At 44.4% G+C, this 25,853-nt stretch overlaps 1 protein-coding gene across 3 annotated transcripts in view; it reads left to right on the top strand.

Annotated features, from left to right (window-relative positions):
• Nucleotides 1–23,076, top strand: part of serpinh2 (serine (or cysteine) peptidase inhibitor, clade H, member 2) — a 116,949-nt gene extending 93,873 nt beyond the window's left edge. For 2 of the 3 annotated variants that reach the window (XM_030076146.1, XM_030076144.1), the window contains exons 2-5: nucleotides 8,005–8,651; nucleotides 12,628–12,720; nucleotides 13,855–14,087; nucleotides 21,724–23,076. In XM_030076146.1, coding sequence (XP_029932006.1) covers nucleotides 8,012–8,651; nucleotides 12,628–12,720; nucleotides 13,855–14,087; nucleotides 21,724–22,029 — 1,272 coding nt within the window. In that variant the 5' untranslated portion in view covers nucleotides 8,005–8,011 and the 3' untranslated portion in view covers nucleotides 22,030–23,076. Of the gene's footprint in view, nucleotides 1–7,314; nucleotides 7,458–8,004; nucleotides 8,652–12,627; nucleotides 12,721–13,854; nucleotides 14,088–21,723 lie in introns of those variants that run through there. The other variant, XM_030076145.1, reaches the window with a different exon arrangement.
• The last annotated feature ends 2,777 nt before the right edge of the window (nucleotides 23,077–25,853 follow it).

Raw genomic sequence — 25,853 nt, 5'->3', positions numbered from 1 at the left:
AAAGGGCAACCAGGAAAAAGTCCCTCTTAATTTATTGACACGATAAAGCTTTGCTGAGGGCACTGGTATGTGCCCACATTGCTTAGGATTCAGGATGTATGATTCATTCTCATACACTGATTTTTTGTTGACGAGTGTAAACATCATATCCTGCTTATAATAACCCAGATAAGCTTTTCTACCAATTATGGCAAACCCAATTAACATATCTGGGATATATCAGTATTAGCTGGAACAGTGAAGTATGCATACACTCCTTTGTTGTTCAGTTTCATGGTAATATTTAGAATATTCCGTTTATTCATGGGCAGCGTGTAGGGATATTTGCAAGCTGCTAAAAAGCTTATCGTTAATAAGACCTGAAATATAATTCAGAATACTATGTGCGTGTAAACGTCTAATGAGTAAAAGGCGACCTAAAAAAAACAAAAAAAAACCCACTTCCACCCTAATGAACTAATCCAGAGATTTGCTCACAGTAACGCTTCCATACCTTTTATATACTTGAATTTCCTTTTCAAGTATCTGCTTCACAATCATAAACGTACTCATATAGCCAGTATCTTTCTGTTTGCCACTTGATCAGTCTTCAGTGGCACTTCAGCTGTAGCTCTGGAGTGAGAGAGAGGATTTCTCCTACATACCATAAACCAGCACCTCCACCTAAAAGACACTGGACTGTTGCATTCTTCCGCTGCACTTCTCCTGCAGACATATACTTCGTTTAGCTCTAGGACCCAGTTTAATTTAAGAAAAATAGATATGTTTGGGTTGTCTGACCTTCGTTACTTAAATATTGTATATGTTCTTAAGGCACTATGCGTGTGCATGTTTTTTTTTTTTTTTTTTTCACTTTCAGACATTTCCCCTCATGGCATCTGTCTCCAAGACTTAATGATGTGCAAGGCAATTCTCTTTGAGTTTCTATAGGGAGTAAAGGAGAAGGCCAGCTTGTTATCCACTTTTGGTATGATAGCTTGCTTCGCTGGCACAGATCCCCACAGACATTACATTGACGAGCTCGGTATAATCAGACAACATAATATATAAGCTTGTAGAGTGAAACACGCATCATTCTGTTTCCTTGGAGGTTGTCCTTGAAACTTGGAGAAAAACTTCAGCATCATAGCAAAGAGTGGACAAATGGGTTTGCATCAAGTAGTAGAGAGGCATTAAGTAATCTATGGCTTTTATCAAAATCTATGAGCAACCGAGCAATCTCAACATCGACAGGTCTCTGGCACAGCTTATGGTGGCCTGTAACTGACACAAATAATAAAGCCACATTTTTCACATTAGAGAGGGGTAATTAGCTAATTAAAGCAGAGATGCAGCATAAATGCCTAACTGAAGAGGTAATATATCACCATGCAAAACATGATAACAATAATGCTGCTCTATCTTTTACGTCTTTGGCTGGAGAAGCGTTCCAAAACACGGTTTGGGCCAGAAAGCGATTTTTGAAAGCCAGAAATCACACGGCAGAGGAATCACTGAGTCATTTTACAGTCATTTCTGTGCTCTGGCGGAGAAAACAGTCTCACTGATTTCTCATTTTAATACAACATTACATGCAGTACACATCATCATACGAACAGGCACAACAAAGAATAAAAAGCCGATCGCCTATGTGAGGTGTCAATGCAATGACTTTCAAAACATTTATCAGCGTGATCATCAGCACTGTCAACGCAATGATGTCATGCTTAATAAACAACCATGGCCAAGAATAAGTCATTGATTTTCCAATAATTATTTTTTATGAAGGAAAAAAAAAAAAAAAGAACAGCAGTCAAACAAAGGGCAGGAGTGGGATGGCGAACCCTGGTAAGGACAATGGATGGGGGGAAACTTCCTATATACCCAAATGAGACCGTGTCATGTCTGGCACAGGTTCAATATGATCTTCCCACTCAGTAACACACTCATCCAGACAGACAGGGCTCTTGCTAATGCATTCTGCTGTATCCGTTTTCCCTCCTTGCCTCCCTGCCTCCTTCCTTCCTTCCTCTTCCTCATCTCTGTCTCTGTTCCAGCCTATCAGACATGACAGTACCAGCTGGCTGCTGGCAAACTCACAGCCAGAGGATATAGCGAGACAACTGTGTGTGTGTGTGTGTGTGTGTGTGTTTGTGAGTGTGAGTGTGCGTATGTGTGGGTGAGGGTGTGAGCATATCTGTCTTTTGAAGGTGTGTACGAGAGTGTGTCTCCTCGGGCGCATGTGCACAGTGGTATGCGCGTATGCATCTGTGTTCATGTGGGTGCACCAGTGATGGTCTAAGGTGGTTTTGTGTGCATGTTTGTGTGGCAGTATAGGAGCATGTGTGTGTGTGCGTGTGTGTGTGTGCACGTGCGAAATGCCGGAGAGCGGACGTGTTGATTTAATGTCATGGTGTCTGTGCCTTAGTGATCTGAGTCACAGCTGAGTGGTGCTTTCTTGGGGTGGGGTTAAGAGCAATACTTTATTCCTATAAAGATAGCTGTCAACACTTGCATGTGGGAACAGTGTGGATGTACTCTTGTGGGTGCTTGGCATTTGCTTTTCTGCCTGACTCACTGATGCACATTAAATGCCACTTACTTGCCTTTCTCCCTGCACGGATGTGTGTGTGTGTGTGTGCGTGCATGCATGAGTGTGCACGTTTTTACTTTTGTACTTTGCTGTGTTTCAGTTAAGTTTGGGTAATTTTGAGGAAAACATCAAAACTGTAACTAAGAAGAGGGACCACCCCTTTCTCCAACACACGCACACAAGTGTGCGCCACCGAACACCAACCCCCGTTCTCTTGGCAGCTCTGTATGCTTTCACAGGGCTGCAGGAAACATTTAAAGCTTATTGGAAACATTTGAGATGAACAGCAGATGTGTCTGTGATTTCAGGGCTATTCAACATGCCCCCTCTCCCCCAGCTCCTGCCCCTCCTCACCTTTCCCCCACTGCCCCATCTCTTTCCTCCATCTACTCAATGCACATAACCCCTACTCGCTTCTATCCATCTGTCCTTCCGTACCTCCTGTTGCCTTACAGAGTTCTGTCCTAGATTGAAAGTGGTTGGGAGAAAAACATGCCAGTGGGGGTGCACATTCCTCTGCCACTCCCCAGATCCCGTCCAATACGTGTATTTTAAGATCTTCAGTAAGCCAGACTTAAACATTCATTTTGGATCATTGCTGCTGTTTTATGTTCAGCAGTGTAAACTCTTTAGCTATCAGACTGAAAAATGGTAAGAATCAGTAACTTTGCACTGACGGGTTATGTATATGTATACTATCACTATCTCCTTCTCCTTGTGGCTCCTTCATCTTTTCCTTACACTCACTCACTCGCTTCCTTATTTACATCACAATGCATTAACGTCCATTGAATGCAACAGAAGGTCAAGGTCCTAGTGCCATTAAAATGTCCCTGTGACCGTACAGCCATTGTGTAAGAGAGTCGTGTGACAGAAAGAAAAAGAATAAAAGCTAAACGGAGAGATGGAGGGGATTTTTTCAGTGCTTTGGTGGCTCAGTTGGGGCAGAGACAGACTTCCTGGACTCCATATCCTTCACACTGATTGGAGAGGATAAAGTAGAGCTGGGAAATGGGCCACTGAAAGTAACGTCAGCCATCGGGGCGGTGGCGGGTGGGGAGGGGGTCTTGGAGGGGCTTCCTGGCCAAGCTGCAATGTAACAAAAATGTCTCATTTGAAAATTGATGTTAGCAAAGGTTGTTTTGTGTTTTGTCCCTGTTATAAGTAAGGAGTAGACATGAAGTCTCCAGCGAAGTTAAAGTTAGGGTTAAGGGGAAGGTTCAATAAAAATTTCAGCTTAGCAGCTTGGCCAGACACTAAGTAAGTGCCCTAATTTGAAGGGACCACAATGGAACTTGATGGAAACCAATGAGACCCCATGGGTCTGTCCAGACGGGGGTCTACACCAGCTCCCTACTGGTTGAAATGGGCCAGAGCTGTTGACAGACGGGCAGACCAGAACAGACGAGAACAGGGGCTCACATGTTACACTGTTTGTTCTGAACAGACTCCAAAAACTGTGAGACATGGAAGGAGGGGGAGAGATTTAGAGGGCGTTGGAACGGGAGCGGAGAAGAAGCGGGAAAGGAGGAGGAGTAGGGGTAAAGGAATGAGAGGAGGTGAGAAAAAGAGGGGAAACTGGTTGACAGTGAGTAAATGGAGGTGGGAAAAGAGAGAAGTTGGAGAGAGGAAGAGCGGGAGAGAGCAGCGGGAGGACATTTTAATGCATTCATAAGAAAAGTTAATTAAGGTTTATGGGAAAGGGGTTTTTACCTGCTTTATGTCTTGTGTCGCCAGCGCACAGCATGCCAACTTACACAACTCAATTCCCAAGCAGAAAGGAAAGAGAACGGGAGGAGCTGAAGGTGCATAAAGCCCCAGAGGTAGAAAGAACATCGAGAGAACTATACATAGACCTCAGGTGCACCGAGATCAAGGGATGGATAGAGGAGGAGAGGAGGGGAAAGACGCGAGGAGTGTTAAGAGAAGAGAGGTTATGGAGTGAAAAGGAGAGCAAGGAAGCCGAGCTAATGTGGTACGAAATGTCTAATTCTGGAAAGAGCAAAGGCAAAGGGAAGGATAGAACAGAATAAATGCTGTAATATGAGTGATCCAGCAAATGCGTGTAGGAGACCAAAAGCAGAGAGAGAGAACAGAGAGACAGAAATCGCGAGCGAGAACAATAGGGCATGAGGCAAGTGGATATAGCTCTAGGCCAGTTGGCAGTGTCCATTACAGCTTTCGTTGCGTGGTGTTGATTCTGTTGCTGAGGCCTTGAGCCACAGGCGTTTAACCTCGGCAACAGCCAAGAACAATGGCTAACAGCCGCTTAAATGGATAACACGTGAAGTGTAGACACAGTTTACCGCCCAAGACAATGACATCTGGAGATGGAAACTGAATAAAAGTCTTGGGGCCCTTGGACAAGGTGCAGGACGAGAGGAGAGGGAAAGGAGTGCAAGGAGCGGATGAACCCGTAGGGGCAGGGTAGAAGGTGGGTGCGGGGGTGGTTAAAGTGCATCCCATTTATAAATCCCCAAAGGATGCGTAATCCACTGACTGAAAGACTTCTCAGGTTTCCAGCCAATTCCTCAGGGACTCGTTTGACCGTGGTGCGAGCTTTGGTTTTTACCAATCACCTACACTGTAATGTGTGCCGGCGCTCATTACAGACAGAGCTGACGGGGTGGGGTCGGGGTGTGTTGTCCCTGGGCGGGAATGGGAGTGGGGAATGTGTGTGACTCCTCTGGCAAGGGTTAAGACCTCTCGGCTTGCTCACATCCCACTCATCACCTCTAAGACCACTGCTACACATCCCTGGCCTGTCATGGTGGCCTCATTATCATTAACCGATGTGTGTGTGTGTGTGTGTGTGTGTGTTTTCCTCTCTCCCTGTAATGTGATTTCATGTAGGCTGCAGGTACATACCAGGAAATGTGTGGTTTGACATGTGCTGTTTTTTGCAACCTGTTATTCGGTGTAGTTGCTCAATAATTAGATGATATATGGTTTATTTCCAAGGTACTCTGGTAACAAAGTGTCTGTGAGGGAAATAGAGCGAATACGTGCTTGTGTGTTTGTGTATGTGTGTGTGTGTGTGTGTGTGTGTGTGTGTGTGTGTGTGTGTGTGTGTGTGAGAGAGAGAGAGAGGTGGTGCACAGAGCGCTCAGTGTGTGTTTGTGCTCTCTGGTGTGCATGTGTTCCAGATAGTGCTGCTGATGGCTATCTTTCGGAGAGAGTTCTATTGATTTGGCAGGGGTAAATAATTGGTTGGGTCTACAAGCTGTCATGTTCGGCCTGATTGCCGAGCACTGGTGGTCTCAAGCAGTTATCTTCCTCCATATCCCTCTCTGATCCTTCTCTAGCCTTCTTAGTCTATCTCTACATTTATCGATTAGGACCCTATATGACCATTCTCCATCCTTCAATTTGGGCTATAATCCCTATCCCGAAGCCTTGTGTTACAAGTTATCTGCTCCCAATTCCTTGCTGTGCTGTAGGGAGAGAGGGCAGGGACAATTTAGAATGGCAAAAACAGGGAAATGAGGAGAATACAGAATGAGGACATTTAGAGGGGTCGGATATAATACGGGCAGGCCTGGTCTGCCCTACTTTTTGCAGAGTGTAGTCTACATCAGTGCTTTCCAACACAGGGTCTGGGCTGGAGTTGTGTGTATGTGTAGGGAGGAGTTGCTTGATTTGATGTTGGGGGCGGGGCAAGGGCAGCAAGTTATATGATATATATAGATATAAGATATACATCACTGCCCCCCTTCCCATCTTCAATAGAGACAGATACAGAGAGCTATTTCTACACTCAGTCAAAATTAAGGACAAAAAACTTGTCAGAACTTGTCAGATGGGGCTCCCTGTACAAAGCACTGACAGACTGGCTCTGTAGTGTAATTCCTATCTATTCAGGGGTCCTGGGCCTGAAGAAGTTTGGGAGGCCCAGGTCCTCACACAGGGCCTCACAGGGTCATTCAGATAATGTTCTAAGAAGAACATTAGCGACCCCTCTCGAGTGACTCCGGAACTACAACTACCACTGAACCCAGAACAAAAGGCTTTCATATCTGGAAAACTAAATCATTCCAGCCAATAATCACGTTTTTTTCTAGCGTAAAAAAAAAAAAAAAAAAAAAAAAACGTAACCAGTTTTAATATTACATTCACAAAGCCCATGCCACCTGATAAAATTCACTGTAATATTCATGCAATACTCCTGTATGGAATTCTTTAGGATTCAGTGCAATTAAGAGTATGGTGAACTCATTGTAATGTATGGTATTTTTCTTCACTTCCTGTGGTATTGATGTAGGATTTTATGTGCTATAGCCTAAATTTAGTCCTACAGCAACTGTAACATTTTAAAGTTTCACTATCGTATTTGTATAAAAGCCTTCCTAATATATCATGGTATTTCCACACTAACTTGGGTGTTATACTTTGAAAACAGATATATAGTTGATGTTAGGATGCTGTCCGTGCAGTGCAAAAAGTTCACACAAATAAATACAACTACTACTACGAATAATAATAATAATAATAATAATAATAATAATAATAATAATAATTGAACCATCAAAACGAACCGTGTTAGAACACGCCTGTAATAGTTTTTCTATGATTTTCCCCCTCTTCCTTTGGCGGAATAGTAATTACCTTACTTTGCTAACAGGGGTGAAGAGCGTGTTTACCTACTTACGCTCATCTTACCAGCCTTTTAAAAAATTACCGCTTGTTTCAAGTAGCCTCCGTGCTGCATTCAGGAAGCCTCGAAGCTTCTGGAAAAGCAGAAAACTTCTCCGGGTTGAACGGAGGGGAAAGTCGGCAAACTTCCCCTCCCTGCTGCCACGTCTGAGCCCAGTCGCAGCCCCGCGTCCCCTGGAAAACACACCCAACAACAGCGGCGGAAGAGAGCATAAACTTGAATTAATTAACGGTAAATACTCCTTTCCCGTCTTTTTGCTTTTCGCCTTTGGGTATGATAACAGAAGACGACAGATGTTCCGCGTCAGTCCTGTCACCGGCTCGGCAAAATCAATGAGTCGGAGTTTTGTATGCCGGAGAGATAGAAAACCGCTTCTTTCTGTTTCCTTTTTATCCTCGTGTTCAGTCCTAGACTAAAAAGCCTGTTGTGAAACTTCATCAAAGTTAATTGTCACACTCTGGTTTTGCGCAGCGGGTGAGATAATAAGCATGTTGCCAAGTGGGGAGGAATTTAGCTGCAAAATCAACTTTCCTGGTGTAGCGCTGCAATAATAGGGGTTCCGTGCACTACAAGTAGGAGTTACTGTACAACGAGAGGCCTTCAGGCTGTGTTTATATAACTGAAACATGAACAGTGTTACTGCATGAGTAAGCTATTACTTTGCTAAAAGCTCAATCTAAATGGATGCTGTTTTATTCCCTCTGTGCATTTATGTAACTTCTCACTATCACATATAGAAACACACAGAAAAAACAGTTTTTTATCCGCTTCCCCACAGGTCTGCCATGCTGCTGAGGTTCTCCATCTCTCTACTTATCTTTGTGCCAGCTTTCCTGGTGCTGGGTGACACCACAGATTCACCCAAGAAGAGCCCTGCTGCCTCGACAAGCTCGCCACCTCGCCCTCCATCACCCCTGGGTGACCCCAGCTGGGCCCTGGGTCTGCGGCTGTACAAGGCCATCCGCTCCTCTGATTCCGGCTCAGTCAACACCCTCCTCTCCCCTTTACTCCTGGCCTCTTCCCTGGTGGCACTGGGTGAAGGGTCTGCCGGTAGCACTTCCAGCCAGCTCCAGGACCTCCTCAAGACCTCTGTTCCTTCCAAGAGTGCAGCACAGGCAGGGGAATTTCTATCTGGGGCACTGAAAAGCCTCACAGAGGCCAATGGGACCAGCTTCCATCTGCGTAGCTCCTCGACAGTCTTCTCCAAGCAGGCTCCTCCGGTCGACCTGGCCTTTGTAAAGGAGAGCCAGTCCAGGTTTGGGCTGCAGCACCAGCCGCTGGGGAAAGGAGATGCCAAAGCTGACCTGAAGCAGTTCCATGCTTGGGCAAAGGCTGGCCTGGGCGGTCTGGAGGCTGCTCCTCTGGGGACTGCGATCCAGGCCAACGCTGGAGCCCTGATACTGGCAAATGCCCTGCACTTCAAAGGTGAGGAGAAACAGCATACAGCACATAGACTGTTATCCTCATTGTGAAGCATATTATCTTTAGTTTGTGGTAAAAAAAACAAAAAACAAAAAAAAACTGGAAAATGTGGAATTGATTTTGTATAGAAAGTAATTGTCACAAAAGCATACTTCCTTGTGAGATTTGTCAGCGTCAGAAACAGGCCTGTGAAAGTACTCTGTGGCCAGCTGGCTGAATGTAGCGTGCAGCTATGGTCAGCGACCGGTGGCATAACTGGTTTGCTGGGCTGTGGACACACAGTTATAACACATCAGCCAGGCTGGGCTGAAAGAGATCAATGTGCTTTGTAATTGTTGAGTCACTTGGAATGCTGTGACATCTCTGTAATGTGCAGAACAATGTATTGGAGGGGCACCCTGAAATGAATTAATTTGCTATATTGGCTGTAAGCTGTGAGAGATATTAACATGTGCGGAATTGATGCACATGTCCCTTTGTCAGTGTTCAAACAGCATTGAGAGCCTGTACGGCAGTTTGCCCTCTAAAGTGTGCATGCCAGCATGCCCACCTGTGTGCGGTGTGCATGTCTGTGTGTACATATGCGTGTGTATATGTGCATGCATGCGGTGGACCCCAGCTGGTCGACACAGCAGATAAAGGATGATTCGGGGGTCTATCACTGAGAGCTTATTCATCTTCCATTGGGGGGTGATGTGTCATCTTAAATAATTGAGTAACAAGTGTCCAGACTCTCTCCCTCGGTGTCATGCCTAACATCTGTGCTCGGAGCGCTCCAAGTCTGCAGTACAGCTTGGCTCAGATCTGCTCTTTTGTGAGGGGCTGCAGTGCTGGAGAGACAGTGTTTCTATTGTCGGCAAGAATATATCCTGTCAGACCCTGTGTCTGTGATTGAAGAGTTCCATCCCGAAACACTATATATCCACTACTGGTGGGAAAATTATTAATTATCTCAAAGTCATCATTCAGTATATCCACAATGTGAAGTGCTGGCTCTGTGAATGTGTACCTTTGTTAACATGGACTTCTGTTAGGTATTGCCCCTTTTTATAAATGTGCCATTTTTTAAAAAAAATATCATGTAATGGGTCACTTTTTTAGCTGATTTTTTAATCTAATTTTGTAATTAGATACCAGTCACTTTCGCCCAACCACTAAATTTTTTTTTTTTTTCAATTTATAGAAACCATTTTTTCATGAAAAGACTGACTGAGCTGTTCAGATCAAACAGCTTGCCACAGGACAGGTGAACATGAGTTTTATAGGTTTATTAGGTTTTAAATAAGCAAAACATCTACTTTTGGGGTTATGAGAAATCATTAAAGTTGCTAGTTTTTATTTTCCAGGATCAGCTGAAGCCCTTCATAAGTCCTCAGGTATACATAAGATGTATATAGGCAGTGAGATTCAAGATTGGGAATTGAAGCTGCCTTCTCTCCTCAGAGCTCATCAGCCCAAATCTGTATCCCTGCCAGTAGGGAAGCTCATTTTTGCTGTAGTCTTCACAAAATAGTGTGTTAAATATATCCATCTCTTGCACTCCTGCAATCTTTTTCTGTGCTTCTCTACCTTTGTCATTGCCTCTCTTGTCTCTCATCTACCTATGTCTCCTTTTCCTCTTCTTCTTCCCACATCCCTGCTGTTCAAATTGTTATCTGCATCTATCTGCCTCTGCTCTCCCTCCCTCCCTTCTCCTCCAGGTATTCTCTCTATCAGTTGCAGAAAAGTTGAGGCTGCCGAGGAGAAAACAGGTTGCCAACAGACAGACAGCCTTCAGGAAAAAAAAAACATTTCCTGACAGACTGCACATTGATAAGCAATTTAATTAATTTTCTTTGTTTGATGTTTTGACTTCATTACGAAATTAGTTTTTCTGTTGAACCCTCGTTGGTTGGTTCATTAATTTTGTGGAGGAAATATACAAATTAGATTATACAGCAGATTGCAGCACACGAATTAGATTACGGCAAATTGGATTCCTTTAGTTTTGATTCATAATTTAAAAGTAGTCGATAGTTTGTTTCTCACTCCCACTAGCCACCTCTGTTTTGTGGTAACTTTTTTTTATTTGTCTTTGATTTCAGAGTCCTAAGGCAATTCTCAGTGTGTGATAATGTAATGGTCTCAGAGACATTGTGGAAAATTCTTTTGGCACGGAACAGGCATCTGCTTCCTCGCTTGTTTTTGTTTGTTTCACTTTCATTCCTTTTAGTTAATTATTGAAGTGGAGAATTTAAAAAAGCACTCACTGTCCCTCCTTCCCTGGGCTGTACACAAGATTCAAAGAGAGGGGGTTTCGGGGCAATTAGTGGGGGGGAAATGGGTATAGCATAGATACGTTAAAAGCAAAGAGAATGGCAAGAGGACTAAGGAGCAAGGAAAGCGTAAAGAGAGAGATTTCCGGGTGGGATGGGGACAAAGGGATGGGAGAAAAGTAAAGAGCAAAAACTGAGAAAAGTAAAGAAAGCGGGTGGCCTGCTGAGAGAGAGAGAGAGAGAGAGAGAGAGAGAAAGATTGACAGACATGGTAAAGGGATGTAAAAGGCCTACCTTGGGAGTTCCAGTCCACACTAGTTAATTAATTCAGGCTTTGTTCCTGATTTAGACAAACAAACACTAGAGATGAGAGAAGAAAAATAGGATCGGTGGGAAAAAAAAATCCGGTAGGAAAAAAAAATTATACACAAGATAACGCAACAACTGGGGGGAATGTTAAAAGAAAGGAAAAGGCGAGAGTGAATAGCTAGTCCCTGCATATTTAACCTCTAATAATAGCTTCTGAAATACCACAACTACTTGTAATCAAAAGTTGATGAGGGAGGAGAAGGGAGGCAGTTGGTCTCATCGATTCTCTTTTGGTTTTTGCCGGATGTTTACAGTATGAATCGGGGAGTCTGGGAGCGATCGGATTTCTTTGCTGTGCAATTGTCTCATTGTTTATTGTTGATGGATATTAATGGATTCAGGATTCAAGAAATGCTGGTCTTCCGATGCAGCAGTGTCCTGTATTAGGAGATAATGCAGTGTAAACCCAGAGCTGTCCTGCTTGTCTAGACACAAGCCCACACAGCGACAAACACACACACACACACACACACACACACACACACACACAGATCACTAGGGTCTGCTATGAATCCTGGCCAGGTTTATGCCTGCCAGATATAGAACCTCATAGCATTTACACACACACCATGGAGACGTTGCTCATAATGTCATCATTTCAACACAACTAATGCCACCCCAGGTAACCTTCCAGCCAGTTGTTTTAGAATCCCAGTACGATCATATTCCTCTCTCTGAAGTCAGAGAACCTGGAGCAAATACTTGTGACTTGTATTTGCATGCCTTGGAAGAGGAATCACTTGTCATTCTGCTGTGATTTGTGATTGGCCAGGAATCTGAGGAGGGGAGGGTGTTTATCTTGGAAGGCCAGCTCCAGGTGTCATTCACACTGAGTGACACAAGTACAAGTCATTATCTATTTCTTTACACCAATCGACCCCCTTGCTCCATCTAGTGTCCCCTACTCTGTCGAATGGGCTGGGGGGCTGGGAATGCTCTGTGAGGAGCAGTTTATTACAACAGAGCAATTCCATTCCTTTCCAGCCCCGAAATTGGCAGTAGTCAGGGGGTTAGCAGCGATGAGTGGGATGTGGCGAACAAGTGAATGAGGAGCTCTGGCCTTAAGGACCTCATAACTGACTCTCTATAGCACTCAAAACACAGCTACCGGTGCAGCTTTGAGAAGAGTATACGTTTTTGAACGGGCTGAGTGTATCAATGATTCATAAGTAGTGTCAGCTGGTGTCACTGTGTTTGAGGCATATGTGTCTTTAGTGAACGTGCCATTGTTGAACTTGGTGTCCGCCTTCTCACCCATTTCAATCATTCAGTATTTTCTTAGAGCCTATCCATGTGTCAAGCATCTAGTGTTTAAAGTTGCTCTGCCCTCTGTGTTTGTTTGGCTATCTGTTCAGGGTTGTGGGAACGCGAGTTCAGTGGGGAGAGCGCGGATCGTCGTACCTTCCTGGGATACAAATACACCAAAGTTGTGATGATGCACAGAACAGGTAAACCCATGCTGTTGTTGCTGTCTTTATCGCCAACAAATAAATGCAGTGAAAAGGGAATCTAGCTTTGAAATGGTTTGAACATCTGTAAAGTCCAGTCTGCTTTCCTACGATTCATAAACTCTGTCCCCATGATTTATTTATCAACATGCTTTTCATATTTTATGTGTGTGTTGTCTTAAAACAAGGACAAGACAGTGTGAATTTCTGCTATGACAACAGTAAAAGAAGTAGGGAAATACATGCTGTTCTATTTCATGCTATTTTATTATATGCTTTCCTATGCATAAATGAGGTTTAAATAGTTGAGTGATCCGATGTAATGTAGTCTTAGGGTGCACTCTTATCAAGTACATTTGGAGCAGTTTAATCTTAAACACTGACTCTTAACCAAACCAAATACATCACATAAAAATGTTCCTCATAGTGAATTGCTGTGTAGTTTGTTAATTGAAACAACATAACCCCAACCAACCAGGAACAGTGGGAACAATCCCAAATCATAAAGCGTGATGGGTCTAAAGAAAATGAGGATAGCCAGCAGTTACTCATGCTTGGAAAGCCTAACTACATAAAGTGAAGGCAAAACAGTCTCTATTGATGCTAATATTTAGCGGCAAACAGCAGTAACTACTGTAACTACTTCCTGTATGGCTAGTATTTTGATTTCATATCAACAAAAATTATGCTTATGAATGCTATTGAATGATATGCTGTCAACCTTTATAGCTTCACAGTGTGTGCAGTTACGCCTCTTTGATTTTGTAGGGCAGTACTTCTTTGTGTGGTCTTAACTGCTTTGAACGCCAGACTAAATTGCAACAAAGAGCACAGAGACATCCACCATGCCTAGCTTAAGCTATGGGACGCAAAATCAGTCAGCCTTGTTACCAAAATCTGTAACTTCATAGGATGAAAGGTTACCAATACTCCAATAAATAAGTTACTTGTCAATTCATGTATTTTTATTTTTTAAATGTGTAAGCCCATGTTTGCATATAATTGGCTCATGTGAACCTAAATGAACCAAATACAACATAATCAACATGTCCGCCATGGTTCAGATCTAAGAAAATTAATTTAATTTGGTCTAGATTTCATTTTAATTATCTTACTCATTCCTGTCCTCTGCAGGTTTGTACCGCCACTATGAGGACATTGAGAACATGGTGCAGGTTTTAGAGATGGGCCTTTTTGGAGGCAAGGCCAGCCTGGTGCTCCTGCTGCCCTTCCATGTGGAGAGTTTGACCAGACTGGACAAGGTGCTGACCTTGGAGCTGCTCACCAACTGGCTGGAGAAGACCACTGACACCAGTATGGCCATCTCACTGCCCAAAGCTAATATCACCAGCACGCTCAGTCTGCAGGTAAATACAGCAAACCTTTTTGTGTTGTGTTTTGTCAATTTCTGAATAATATAAACCTCAGTATATTTTAATCCATTATCTCTATGTGTGGTCTAAAATGCTGCACGGTGATGACTTTAGATTTACATATGAAAAATTATGCTTAAGGTTGTGTCATTATGACATTGTAGGGACTAGGGAAAAAAGATAGGTAAATTTAGGTGGGATAAAATCAGCCTTAGTCTCCCATCAACTCTTCCCACAAATTTTATTATCAATATTTTATTATCTAGTATCTTATCTGTTGCTCTTTGACACTACACCTAACATTAAAGAATAAAATAATAACTTTATTTCTACATTTGAGATCAAAGGCTAGATTTCTGTTACAGCACGAGTACAACATTTTATTATCTAATCCATTATGTCAATGTGTCTGTGGTGTTCACTGCTCTGTAATACTTGATGTTGTCTTATTCCTCCCCTGTTTGGCTCAGGAGATCACTGAGTATAGCCAGAGTGGCTTCAGTAGCTTTTTGTATGGTACTGGCTTTACAGCCTAGGCCATCCATGACACCTTGTTCCATCTCCTGGTCATGTTTCAAAGGGGGATTCATCTTCTGGGGTTGCTCACATGCGTGGGTGCCCTTTTCCTTCCTTCCCCAGTGTCGTCCGTACTGTTGGAACACAGCGAGATCAGCTGGGGTTCCTGAGTTTACCCCCAGGGTCTTTGCTGGCTCCAGCAGAGCCTGGGAGAAAGCGTGAACTACCAGCTGCTCCATCCCCACTAGGCCCAGCCCTTCTCGAGTTAGCCCCACTGCCAAAGCCACCTCAGCTGCCCCGGCCCCAGGCACCAGCCTGGGTTCAACCAGGAATGAGTGGTATAGCTTCAAGGAGGCATTCACAGCTGCCTGGGCACTGTTCAGTAGGGCTTGATCTGGACTACGAAGGGTGACACTCACCTTGGGGCAGGCATCTGCATCCAATGGCTCTTCCACCTCCATGCACACCTGAAGAGGAAGGTTTAATTGAGGATTAGCGGACTTGGTGTTGAGAGGCTGGCGTTTCTTTCTAGGTGATCCATGAATCTTGCTGAGGGTGTATTGCTGGAGGGCTCTTTTTTTTAATTGTCCCTTTGATCTGTGTAGCCTGTGTCGGTACTTGGAAAAGTAGACTGAGGTGATTTGCTTATACATTGAACGCGCAGTGGAGAAGCGATTGCTTAGCTTATTAATGCTGCCGTGGAAAATGGCAGACAATGAATCCCTGCGTGCAGCCTCAATTCTAGTTCCTTCTATTAGTTTCTTTCTCTCATTCATTTCCTGTGGCCACACCACTCCATCATCTTTTGCCCCACCTGATACCGTTTCCCATATCTCCGTGCCCAGGTCCACCCACTCCTTGCACTCATTTGTTTCTTTGCTTTTTTCATACTCTTTTCTGGTTTTTCCATCTCCATTTTCTTTGTTCTCTGCTTCAGTCTTGACCACCTCCTCTTCCTGACTTGCACTCCACTTATCTTGGTACGCTTTCTCTTCCCCTTGAAAACTCTCATTATTTTCCCTATTCATGTCTCTCTCCTCTTCCTCCTCACTTGGCTCTGTTGCCTCCCCTCTCTCTGTCTTTTCTTGGTGTTGCTGTGCGTCCTCGTTCTGGCCTGGTTTCTCACTTGTCTTTTCTTCCTCTTTTTTTCCCTCCCCGTTAGACATTTCACCTGTGACCTCTGTTTCTTGCTCTCCTTTTCCCTCTCCCTCTTCCTCTGCCTCTTTATTATCTTCAGTATCTGAAGCAGTGGCCTGAGGTGCCCCCTGCAGCTCAATGCAGACTCTCACACAGGTGGGCGCAAATGTCACTCCTTCCCACACTTCTCCTCTCTCCCCCGAAGTGATGGCTTTCCAGCTGTACACACAACAGCGGGCTACCACAGCCTCCAACAGGGAATCAAGCCCTGGCTGCCAGCAGGCCAGGAAGGGCCTGAGGATGGCCCTGACCTGTAGCTCCTCCCTGGGCTCAAGAAGCCGCCCACAAATCTCCTGCTCCAGGAGCACCAGGGCCCTGCCACAGCCCAGCCGGTAGCCTGCCTGGATCTCTGCTCCGGTCACCCCCAAAGTCAGCAAGTGGCTGGCCTGAGCAAGGAGAGAGGAAGCTAGGAGGAGCACCAGGCCGGCACCATCACCATACTCCTTAACCTGTTTAGTGGCTGCTGATATTAGGGTAAACACTTGAGGGTTGCTGAGGTTCATATAGGCCAAGGCAGAGGCTCTGTCCTGACTGTTGACTGAGAGGTTAGAGAATCCTTGTGGGCAGTGGAATAGTAGGCATTTGGGCAGGCCATGGGGTCCATAACAAGGTCGAAGGCACTGGGCAAGAGCCATGCAGGGCCACACATCTTTGAGAATGTGCTGTGGATGTTTCCTTTGGGGACCTGGCCAGTGGGGAATCGTAGGCAAGGCAGGGTTGTCTGTTGGTTGGATTTGGTCCTTGTTGGCCATTGAGAATCTGTGGAAAAGAGACAGAAGTGTTTTAATTCCTATATTTTATGCTGCCATTATTGGTTAGTCAGAAAAATTCCAATGATTTGTTATGTTGGTGTTTTTTAGTTCCAGTCTATTACTGTAAATAAAGCATTTCAAACATCTCCACTCAGCTGGACAGTTACAGAAAGAGAGAGTTCAGAGTGGGGATAGTTGGTGGTAAAACACTTGTGAATAACAGAATGCAGTGAAAATGTTTTTGGTCGGAAGACTGTCAGAGTGAGAGTAACAGAGAGAGAGAGAGGTTAGTTCAACCTGACAGATACAGAGGGCATGCCAGTAAAACCCATTTCCCTAGGGCAGGGTACACTGACTGGAACCGATTACCATGTCCTCCTCAGATGTACATTGTAACCTCATCATGGACTGATGAAATCCACTTTGCCCTCCCTCTAGTTTAACCAACATCTCTGTAGACTTTTGCTGCCATGTTATTCTGCTAGCCATGCCCTGCAGAACAAGCTTTTGACATTAACATTGTCAGGACACTCTGGGGAGGAGGCTGTAATCTAGAACTAAAGCTTGAAACAACTCTTTTTGACATAGCCATGACTTTGCCGGGAAAGGAGCAGAATACATAGCACAAATCCTCTTTTTGTCTCTCTTGCTGGAGGCTTGTAAGACTAAAAAAACACTTTTACTGTAGTAAATAACTAAAAGTAGCAGTACACTCTTCTTATTATGTAACCTAATTATGGCTAAGCTCATGAATGTTTTTGCCATCATTACTGTCTCGTCACGAGTTGTCCCCTCCATTTGCTCTCAGGAGAAGTAAGTGCATTTGAGAAATCATTATGAAAGGCCCAATGCTCCGAACAAACCTTCAGCCCACTCCATTCTCATTTCGTCTGTCTATCCAGCCCCTTCGGCCAGTGACAGCCTGCCATGTCTCTCTGACGATCATTTTTCCAATTGGGTCGGGCAAATAATTGCTCATCACTTCGCGTTAATACTGTTTACCCCTCTGTCAGTGCTTGGGACGGCCTTGGACGCCTGAGACCAGGAAGGGAAGCATCTGGACAAACGAACTGGAACATGGCAGTGAGTGGACTGATCATGTGATCAGTCCACTCTAACTCTCGTGTCCTGTGTCATGGCAAATTAGTGCAACCGAACAAACGTGTAATCACACACTCCTTCCTTCCTGAGTCATGTTGTATGGATTTGCCACAGCTAAACAGCCTATTCCCTTCATCAACCTCCAACCTCTCTGTAATCTCTGCCTCTATGTTGATCAGTCCCAGGCATCTAATTCCTTGCTGTAGGTCTCTCATGTGCCTCTTATATGCCATCACTCAGTGGCCGCGCCTTGGCTCTGCTGACCTAAATAGGAGTGACATTCAGCGGGCGAGGGAGTAGAAGAGGTGGTGCAGGAAGGGGGGGTCGACGATTGCTTGGGGACAAGGTGGAAAGCGTCACAGAGAAACTATAAATAGCCATAGAGTTCTCTGTTTCTTTCTTTCCTTCTGTGTGTCGTTCTCCTCTGGTGAAGGGCAGACTGTATTGGAGTCTGTGGCCAGAGACAGAGAGAACCCTCTTAACGAGCCTGGCCTAGAGGTCACCAGCTAAAACACCCTCATCGCTCTCTCCCTCTCTCTCTGATCCAGCGCTGACCGGGCCACACATGCACATACACACTAATGGCTGAGCGTGAGCTCCATTCTGGCTGGATCTTCAGTCAGTGACAAAGACATATTAGTGGGCACAGGAGAGCTCACTCAATCATGGCTAATGAGGTCAAAAGGCCATCAAATATTTACGAGAGCACACTTCACAGTATACAGTGTCGAGCGGCAGCTCTTTTAACACTGCTTCCATAGCCTTGCATCATATGAATTAATCAGATGTGTTTCATGGCCATTAGTTAAATATCTCACTAAAAGCTACGGCTTCTTTTTCCTTTCTCTTCTGTGGAAAAATGGCCTTGTGGAATAGAAAGTGCATGTGTTCATTTGTGTACGCGTGTGTGTGAATGAGAGAACAGAGACTATTGACCGAGCAAAAGCAGTAAAAGCCCATGTAAATAAGATACCACTAAGAGGATTGCTGATGAGCCTGAATGGAGAGGCTTTGAAGCCTCAAGAGAGCTGATGGTGTGAGAGAGAAAAAGAGATTTCTTTTAAGACTTAATCAAACATGTTCATGAAAGCTGAGATACAGACCTATGGTGACACTAGTGCCGCACACACTTAAAATCACCTACAGCAAAGAACAAGGGCAAGCATTGAAAAAAGGTTGAACACAAACATTGTTTGCACTTGTATGAGGCAGCTAAGGAGCTGCTGCCATTTTGTGTGTGGCCTCACTCTTTTAAATTCAGAATGTGAAGTTATTGTTGCTGCTGCAAAGCATGTTGATGGAGTACACGCTTGCAGACTCTTAAAAGAATTATATATAGAGAAAATCGGCAGGTGTGATAGGCAAGCCAGTGGGAATGGGAGGTGTAAACTATGCTGGAGCTGTGGAGGAGACAGAGGGAAGGCGGGGAGAGGATGAAGATGATGCTGAACAGAGTTTGTTTTTACTTATTTACCCCTAGTTTCTTCAGGGCAAGTCCCTTACTTCTGCATGCTGTGAGCAGGAACTGAGATGAAAAGAGCGCTGTTTAGCAATACTGTCTCCCTGTTTGATCTCCCTGCCTTTCTTCTCATCCTTTCTTCCTTATTGTGCTTATTGAGGCGGCTCTGTCTTTAAACATCAACCACTGTGACTCAGCTGAGATAGAGACGGAACGTGTCCTGGCTGTCCCAAGCCATCCCTTCTGCTTAAAGCCCTCATCATCCCGCAGGTACATCCACCAAGCTACTTATTCAGCTCAATCATCAGACTGAGTAAATGCAATGCAGAGTGCTGCACACCAGAGAGTTGTTGCCATGCTACCCCAGGCATGGTTAGACTGCACCGCTGTAGGCCAAGTGAGCGCTCTGCATACACGCAGAGGAAGCCACCAACTGACAATGCCTGTAGCGCTCAGTCGCAGACAAATAGCTTGGTGATGCCGTGCATCAGGGCATCAGCAGTCTGCACAACACTGTTCCATCTAAGATTCATGCGGTGCTTCAAGAGAAAGGGCAGCCAAAGAGCACCTCCCAGAGGTTCTCTTTGCGCACAATGCAGTGCCACACCTCTGCTTTGCCTGAGGCCTCTATAGGCTCTTGTGTCACTCCTGGTTTGGTCCCAGCTTGCTACCATTGGGTCACTTAATTTTTAAACACTTTATTGTTTTAAAAAATTAACCTGGAGCTTTTTTTCTTGACAAGCAGAGCGAGCCTTGTGGACAGAGGGAGTCAGAGACGAAGGCTAGGTCAGGAGGGCTGGATTTGTACTATTTATATGCTACACCGTGGCAAAGACCAGTCACCCCCACCACTGCAGGCCAAGTGAGCTGCATACGAATGTAATGGCTAGTGACAGCATGGCCACCGCATGACATGGTTCCATCACATAACACGCTGCTCAAGGTTGAGTCTACAAGGAATGCCGGTGAATTTTCTCCTGCACTGGAAAGGAAAAAGAGAATGATGGAGGAGGAGCAGCGTGACTGACAGAGAGAGAGAGAGAGAGAGAGAGAGAGGCTGAGTGCTTTTGTTCACAGACATTTGTCTTCAAAGATTTGAGGAATTCACCAGCTTAAGTCTGTTTCTGTTTGCTGGGTAGATAAGGAGCGAAAAACCTTGAAATGATCGCCGATGGAGATCGAGAGGCCGAGAGAGTGATATATACCAGGGAGAGCTAGCGTGTCAAGGAAGGAGAAGGATGAGGCGAGGAGGAAAAAGACTGAGTTAGGAATGGAGGGAGAGAGACAGAGTAGGATAAAATAGAGGCGCACAGAGCAGATGAGGGATGGGGATGCCAGGGAAGTGGCAGAGCAGCGGAGGAAGACAGTGATGTAGTGGTAGAGGGCGGAAGGAGAGAGGAAGAGTGGAGGAATAATGGATGAGGACAATAGAAGTGCATTAGAGCAAGAGGTGGTGGATGTGTGTGTGTTTGTCAGAGTGTGTGTGTCTGTGTGTGTGTGAAGACTGGCATGAAAACACTACAATGGGAGCGGGCGGTGCATATAACTGTATTTAATATCTACTAAGTACATGTTAAGGCCAGTGGCATAAGCTGACATGATCCAATCTGTTAATTTCCCCCTGCAAACCCACATCGGCTTCTGAATAGAAAAGTGGACATTCTACATGTACTGTGTTGCAATCAGGCATTAGCATATGGCTTTAAAAATGAGGCCATGTCATACTGAGCCATAACAATGTGGTGTTAAAAAGTAAGCCAAAGTCATGGCAGCACCTGAGGCACATTTTCATTTACGAGGTCAACTTATCCAAATGATTTATGTTGAGTCATCTCCAGACCAATGAGATAAACAGTAACTAATCAAGCTAAGCTTAAAACAACAGAAGAAATCAAGATCTTCACTTGCTCATCCTACTCTGCCTTTTGCCACCAACACACACACACCCACACACACAGCATAGCACACACACACATACACGCACCCTCTCTCCTCCAGCCCTAGAGAAGGCTGTCACTGTGAGTGGCCCTCTGCCATGGGAGGATAAACTACCTGTCATGACGACGTCTTTCTGTGGAATTCATATCAGAGGCAAAACAAAGGAGGGGCTGAGGTCACAGGGCATCACTCTTAAATTATTCATCCTCTGCTTCCTCCTCCCGTCTCCTCCATGCCTGTCGCCCACTTTGTACTGCCAGCTTACAACAAGGGCAACTGTCAGCTTCCTCCCCATCTCACATTTTGGGGGCAAAGTAAATAAACTTAATTTGGGAGGGGGGCAAGAAAGTATTTTTCAGAAGTTACTGATGACTGTTTTAGAGCATATGTTTATGGTAATCATCTATTGAGCTCAGAAAACAATCTTTCTGAGTGTCACATCATAAAATATATATATAAAAAAATGCTTTCTGCCCTTTGTTGGGTCTCCTTGCGTGCATAATTGATCGATGTCTTGGCACCTGGCTTGTCTGCAGACACTTGCTGAATGTCCCTACGGAGGCAAGCAGTCTTTTGGGGATGGGATCAAATTTTGAGGGAATTGATTTTAGTCAGCGTCCATACTGTAGGCGAAGCATTAAATTCACTCTGTGTTTCCTTTCGCCAGAAAGCATTGACTGCTCTGGGCTTAACCGTCCCCTGGGACCAGAAGATGGCGGATTTTTCCGGGGTGTCAGCTAAGAGCCAGGGGAAGGTCCACCTGGGCAGCGTCCTCCATTGGGCTTCCCTGGAGCTGGTGGCCAAGGCCGGTGAAGGAGACACTGATCTGGAGGATGAGAATGTAGGGAAGCCCAAGTTGTTCTACGCTGATCACTCCTTCATTGTCCTAGTCAGGGACAACGTGAGTGGAGCCCTGCTGCTTATGGGTGCCCTGGACCACGCGGAGGGAGAGGCCCTGCACGATGAGCTATAGGACTATTTCAAGGACTCCCTTCTCTTTGGGTGTTTTGTCTCATATATGTTTCTTGACAATGACTCCACACTGGTTTGTAAGCTGAGACATTGTCATTCACTGTGGCACACTATCATGTCAAGACTATGGGTGGCTGTCATACATTGACACTGTGTGGTCTCACTCATTGGTACTGACACTGGTGTGCCCAACACACACACACACACACACACACACACACACACTTTCACAGCTCACATGAATGAAAATACTGTACAAGACATTACTAAAAATTGACAGAAATACCAAAAACACACACTTAGAAAGATCTGACACTAGCACAGAGTCAGTCTCTCTCTCTCTCCCCCCTCTTTTTTCTTCTCCCTCTCTCCTGCACACACATGCACACACACAGACACACGAGGCCTTATTGAGCAAGTCAACACAAAACAAACTGACAAACAAGAGTGCACTGACAAACACTAACATGCTGACAAGCAGAAGTGGTTACAGTGACAAACAGTTGAACAGCAGCAACAACACGGAACTTTAACGAACAGAGGCTCACAGTGACACTTGAGTCCCCCGTCTGACAAACAACTGGGCAGGTGTGTGCATGTGTGCGTGTGTGTGTGTGTGGTAATGGGCAGTTCAAGGGTGCCTAGGTGGCTTCTCTCTGAGCTGGCAGGGGCCTGTGGCGGCTCCCCTGGGCTGCATCTGAGGAAGACTGATGGATCGGCCGAGTGCTTATTGATGGGCCAGCTTAATGCTAATGGCCGTAATGAGTCACAACGCCTGTCAACAACATGGAGGGGACGGGGAACCTTTTAATCTCTTAATACCACCAGGGATCAATGGGGGTCCCGGCCTCTGCCCTGATACTGTTCCGCCTTTCAAAGTGTGACTCACATCACTTGACTTCAATGTAACAATTTGATTTTTATGATTATTACAGCAATCAGCAGCTGTATTGATTGTCATTTGTTTTTTTTAATATAGCATCATTACAGCCCCATTAATGTTACAGTTGCCAAATGAGTGATTATAATGAATAAGCAAGAATAGCTACTACTGGAATATATGCATATTTTTGTTTTTTATTTTGTAATTAAACTTTTCTCCTCTTTTCTCAGTCAAGCCACATCTACAAAATTAGCATCATTATCCAATCTTGATAAAAAATGATCGAGCAAATGTGTACTGTACATTACAGTGCATGTAGATTGCTACAGCGCTGTCTTTCTTGACAGCAATGATATACACCATGAAACAGAGCTATTTTTATTTACTTCTCTCCTGAACAGAATTGGCTTGCATTGAGCCTCAAGGGTGTGTGGAAGTAGATTTAAAGTCCTGGTCTAGTGTCATTTATTGAATTTTGAGTGGCAACAAATGGCAGTTCGCAGCACCTAGTGAGTTCTGCCGTCTTACTGTAACACTGTGCCAAACTTAGCTAACAAACTTCACAAAGGGTTCCAAACAAGCAAGGGTAAAATCTGTCCCTTCCTCTTTCACAAATGAATTATTGAGAAATAAAATGAAAGAATGAAAAAAGTTGCTCCTTGCCATTAATCTTAAAAAAGAATAAGTGTCTCTCCATATGCAATGTTTTATTAAAAAGTTAGACTTTTTCAGTCTGACTCCAAAGGGTGCTTTAGTGCTTTGCTTGTGCACGGACACACGCACCCACACCCACCCCACACATGCACACACTCAAACACAGATAGTAATATGACATTATTTCTCCAGATACTGGGAATGTCTGGGGGGTGGGGAGACAAAAAAGGGAGCGATGCACTCTATTTTCTTAGGGGAAAAAGTGTAAATGTGTGTTTTATCTGTCTTGTTATGGTTCTATGTAATATGGTGCCTAGAGACAAGCCAGGTCCGTCTGATGCACAGCATTACTCAAATCTATTCCAGTAAGACACCAGTATGACGGCTTTGTACCTAATTTAGTCCTCAGCACAGGTCTGCTCAGCAACAGAGTGTGCGCATTTGTGCTGGCTTTTGTGTGTATATGTGTGTATGTGTGTGTGTGTGTGTGTGTGTGTGTGTGTGTGTGTGTGTGTGTGTGTGTGTGTGCGCGCGTGTATGCATGTGTCTGAATAAGCCTACAACCATCAATGACCTCTCTACAGTAGCCTCCTATGCAGCAGGGAGTTGTAAAGGGCACAATACCGCAGGTATCCTCTACACAGAAAAAACCCAGGAGCTCCATTTAGACGAGCTGATGATGGATCCGAGGGCTTCTGCTGTGAACACATCAATCCTGCTCAATCCAACACCAGCTCCCTGCAGATTCACCTTCACATTCTGTTCAGTTCAACACAGTGACACACATGCACGCACATGTCCACTCCCAGGTAGCCAGAAATAATCTGACTCGATGACAACGGAAAGGGTAATGCAACTACTTTTAGTGGTCTGTAAAGCAGGCATACAGTGCTCAGCATAAATGAATACACTCCAACAGATTTCTCAGAAAAACAGCTATCTCCCTTCAGATTTAATTCTTTCTATGGGTTCCTATGCAACAAAATGCAAATCTAGTTTATTGGTTTTAAATGGGATTAGTTAGTACCAAAAAAAAATTGAAACTTTTCTAACAAAACAATGTATGATCATAGTAAAAAAAAAAAAAAAAGAGTAAAACCTGATAAATTTGTAATTACAAGAAAATTTGTAAAGCAGTGCTAATAAGTCAAAATACAGTAGCAAAAGTGATCCAGAAATTTAAAAAATTATGGATTTGTGGGAAACTCGCTGAGATGTCCAGGCCACCCACGGAAGTCAACACCTTGACATGAGCATTTTGTGATTAGGAGAGTTGAAGAAAATCAGCTTGCAAGTTCACCACAGTTTGCAAAAGCATTAGAAAGTTAATCTGGGGTCAGTGTTTCCCATGACACAATAAAACGTACACTGCAGAGGAGCGGCATACATGGGTGTCGTCCATGAAAGAAGCCACTGAAGGCCATGCACAAAAAAGCCCGTTGAGAATTTGCCAGGGCCCATGATGACAAAGGCAAAGACTGTTGAGATTCTATACATTGGAGTGATGAGACAAAGCTAAATCTTTTTGGCACTGATGGGCTCCAACTGTATGATGTTGTAAGGGCAAGCAGTACAATGAAAAATGCATGGTACCCACCATAAAGCATGGTGGTGGCAGTGCTCTTCTGTGGGGCTGCATGAGTGCTGCAGGTGTCTGGGAGTTGCATTTCATTGATAGTATCATGAATTCCCAGGTGTGCTGTGAATCACTGAAAGATTCTACCATCACTCCATGCCCAGTCACCGGGCACTCTGTCAACATAACGAGCAAAAACATACATCTAAGGCCTCATTTCTGAAGAAGAACAGGGTGAAAGTGATTCAGTGGTCAAGCATGAGAGACCTCAACCCAACAGAAGACTTGTGGGGAGTTCTGAAAAGACAGGTCGAACATCATTCTCCATCCAGCATCCAGGACCTGAAAGAGTTCATTCTCCAAGAATGGAGAAAGATAGATGCAGCAGTAACTCACCAACTTGTTCACTCAATGTCTAGAAAAGCTGGTGCTGTTCCAAGGAGGCCATACAAATATTAGATTTAGTAGAATTTGTTGTAGGGTGTAATCATTTTTGCAACACCTCAGTTGAATAAAATGTATTATTTTCTTATGCTAATGATGTTAGGTGACCACACTTGTATGTTAATAAAATAAATGTTTAATAAATCTTTGTTTTGCCAAATACAGCGATTTGTTCCAATTTCACTTAATTTTCAAAGAAGGTGTACTCATTTATGCTGAGCACTGTATGTTTAATATTATCAGTGAAACATTGCTTTCAAATTTGGCC

Source organism: Myripristis murdjan, chromosome 18 (genome assembly GCF_902150065.1).
Source record: "Myripristis murdjan chromosome 18, fMyrMur1.1, whole genome shotgun sequence".
Taxonomy (NCBI): domain Eukaryota; kingdom Metazoa; phylum Chordata; class Actinopteri; order Holocentriformes; family Holocentridae; genus Myripristis; species Myripristis murdjan.
This window is presented reverse-complemented; position numbering and strand designations above follow the sequence as displayed.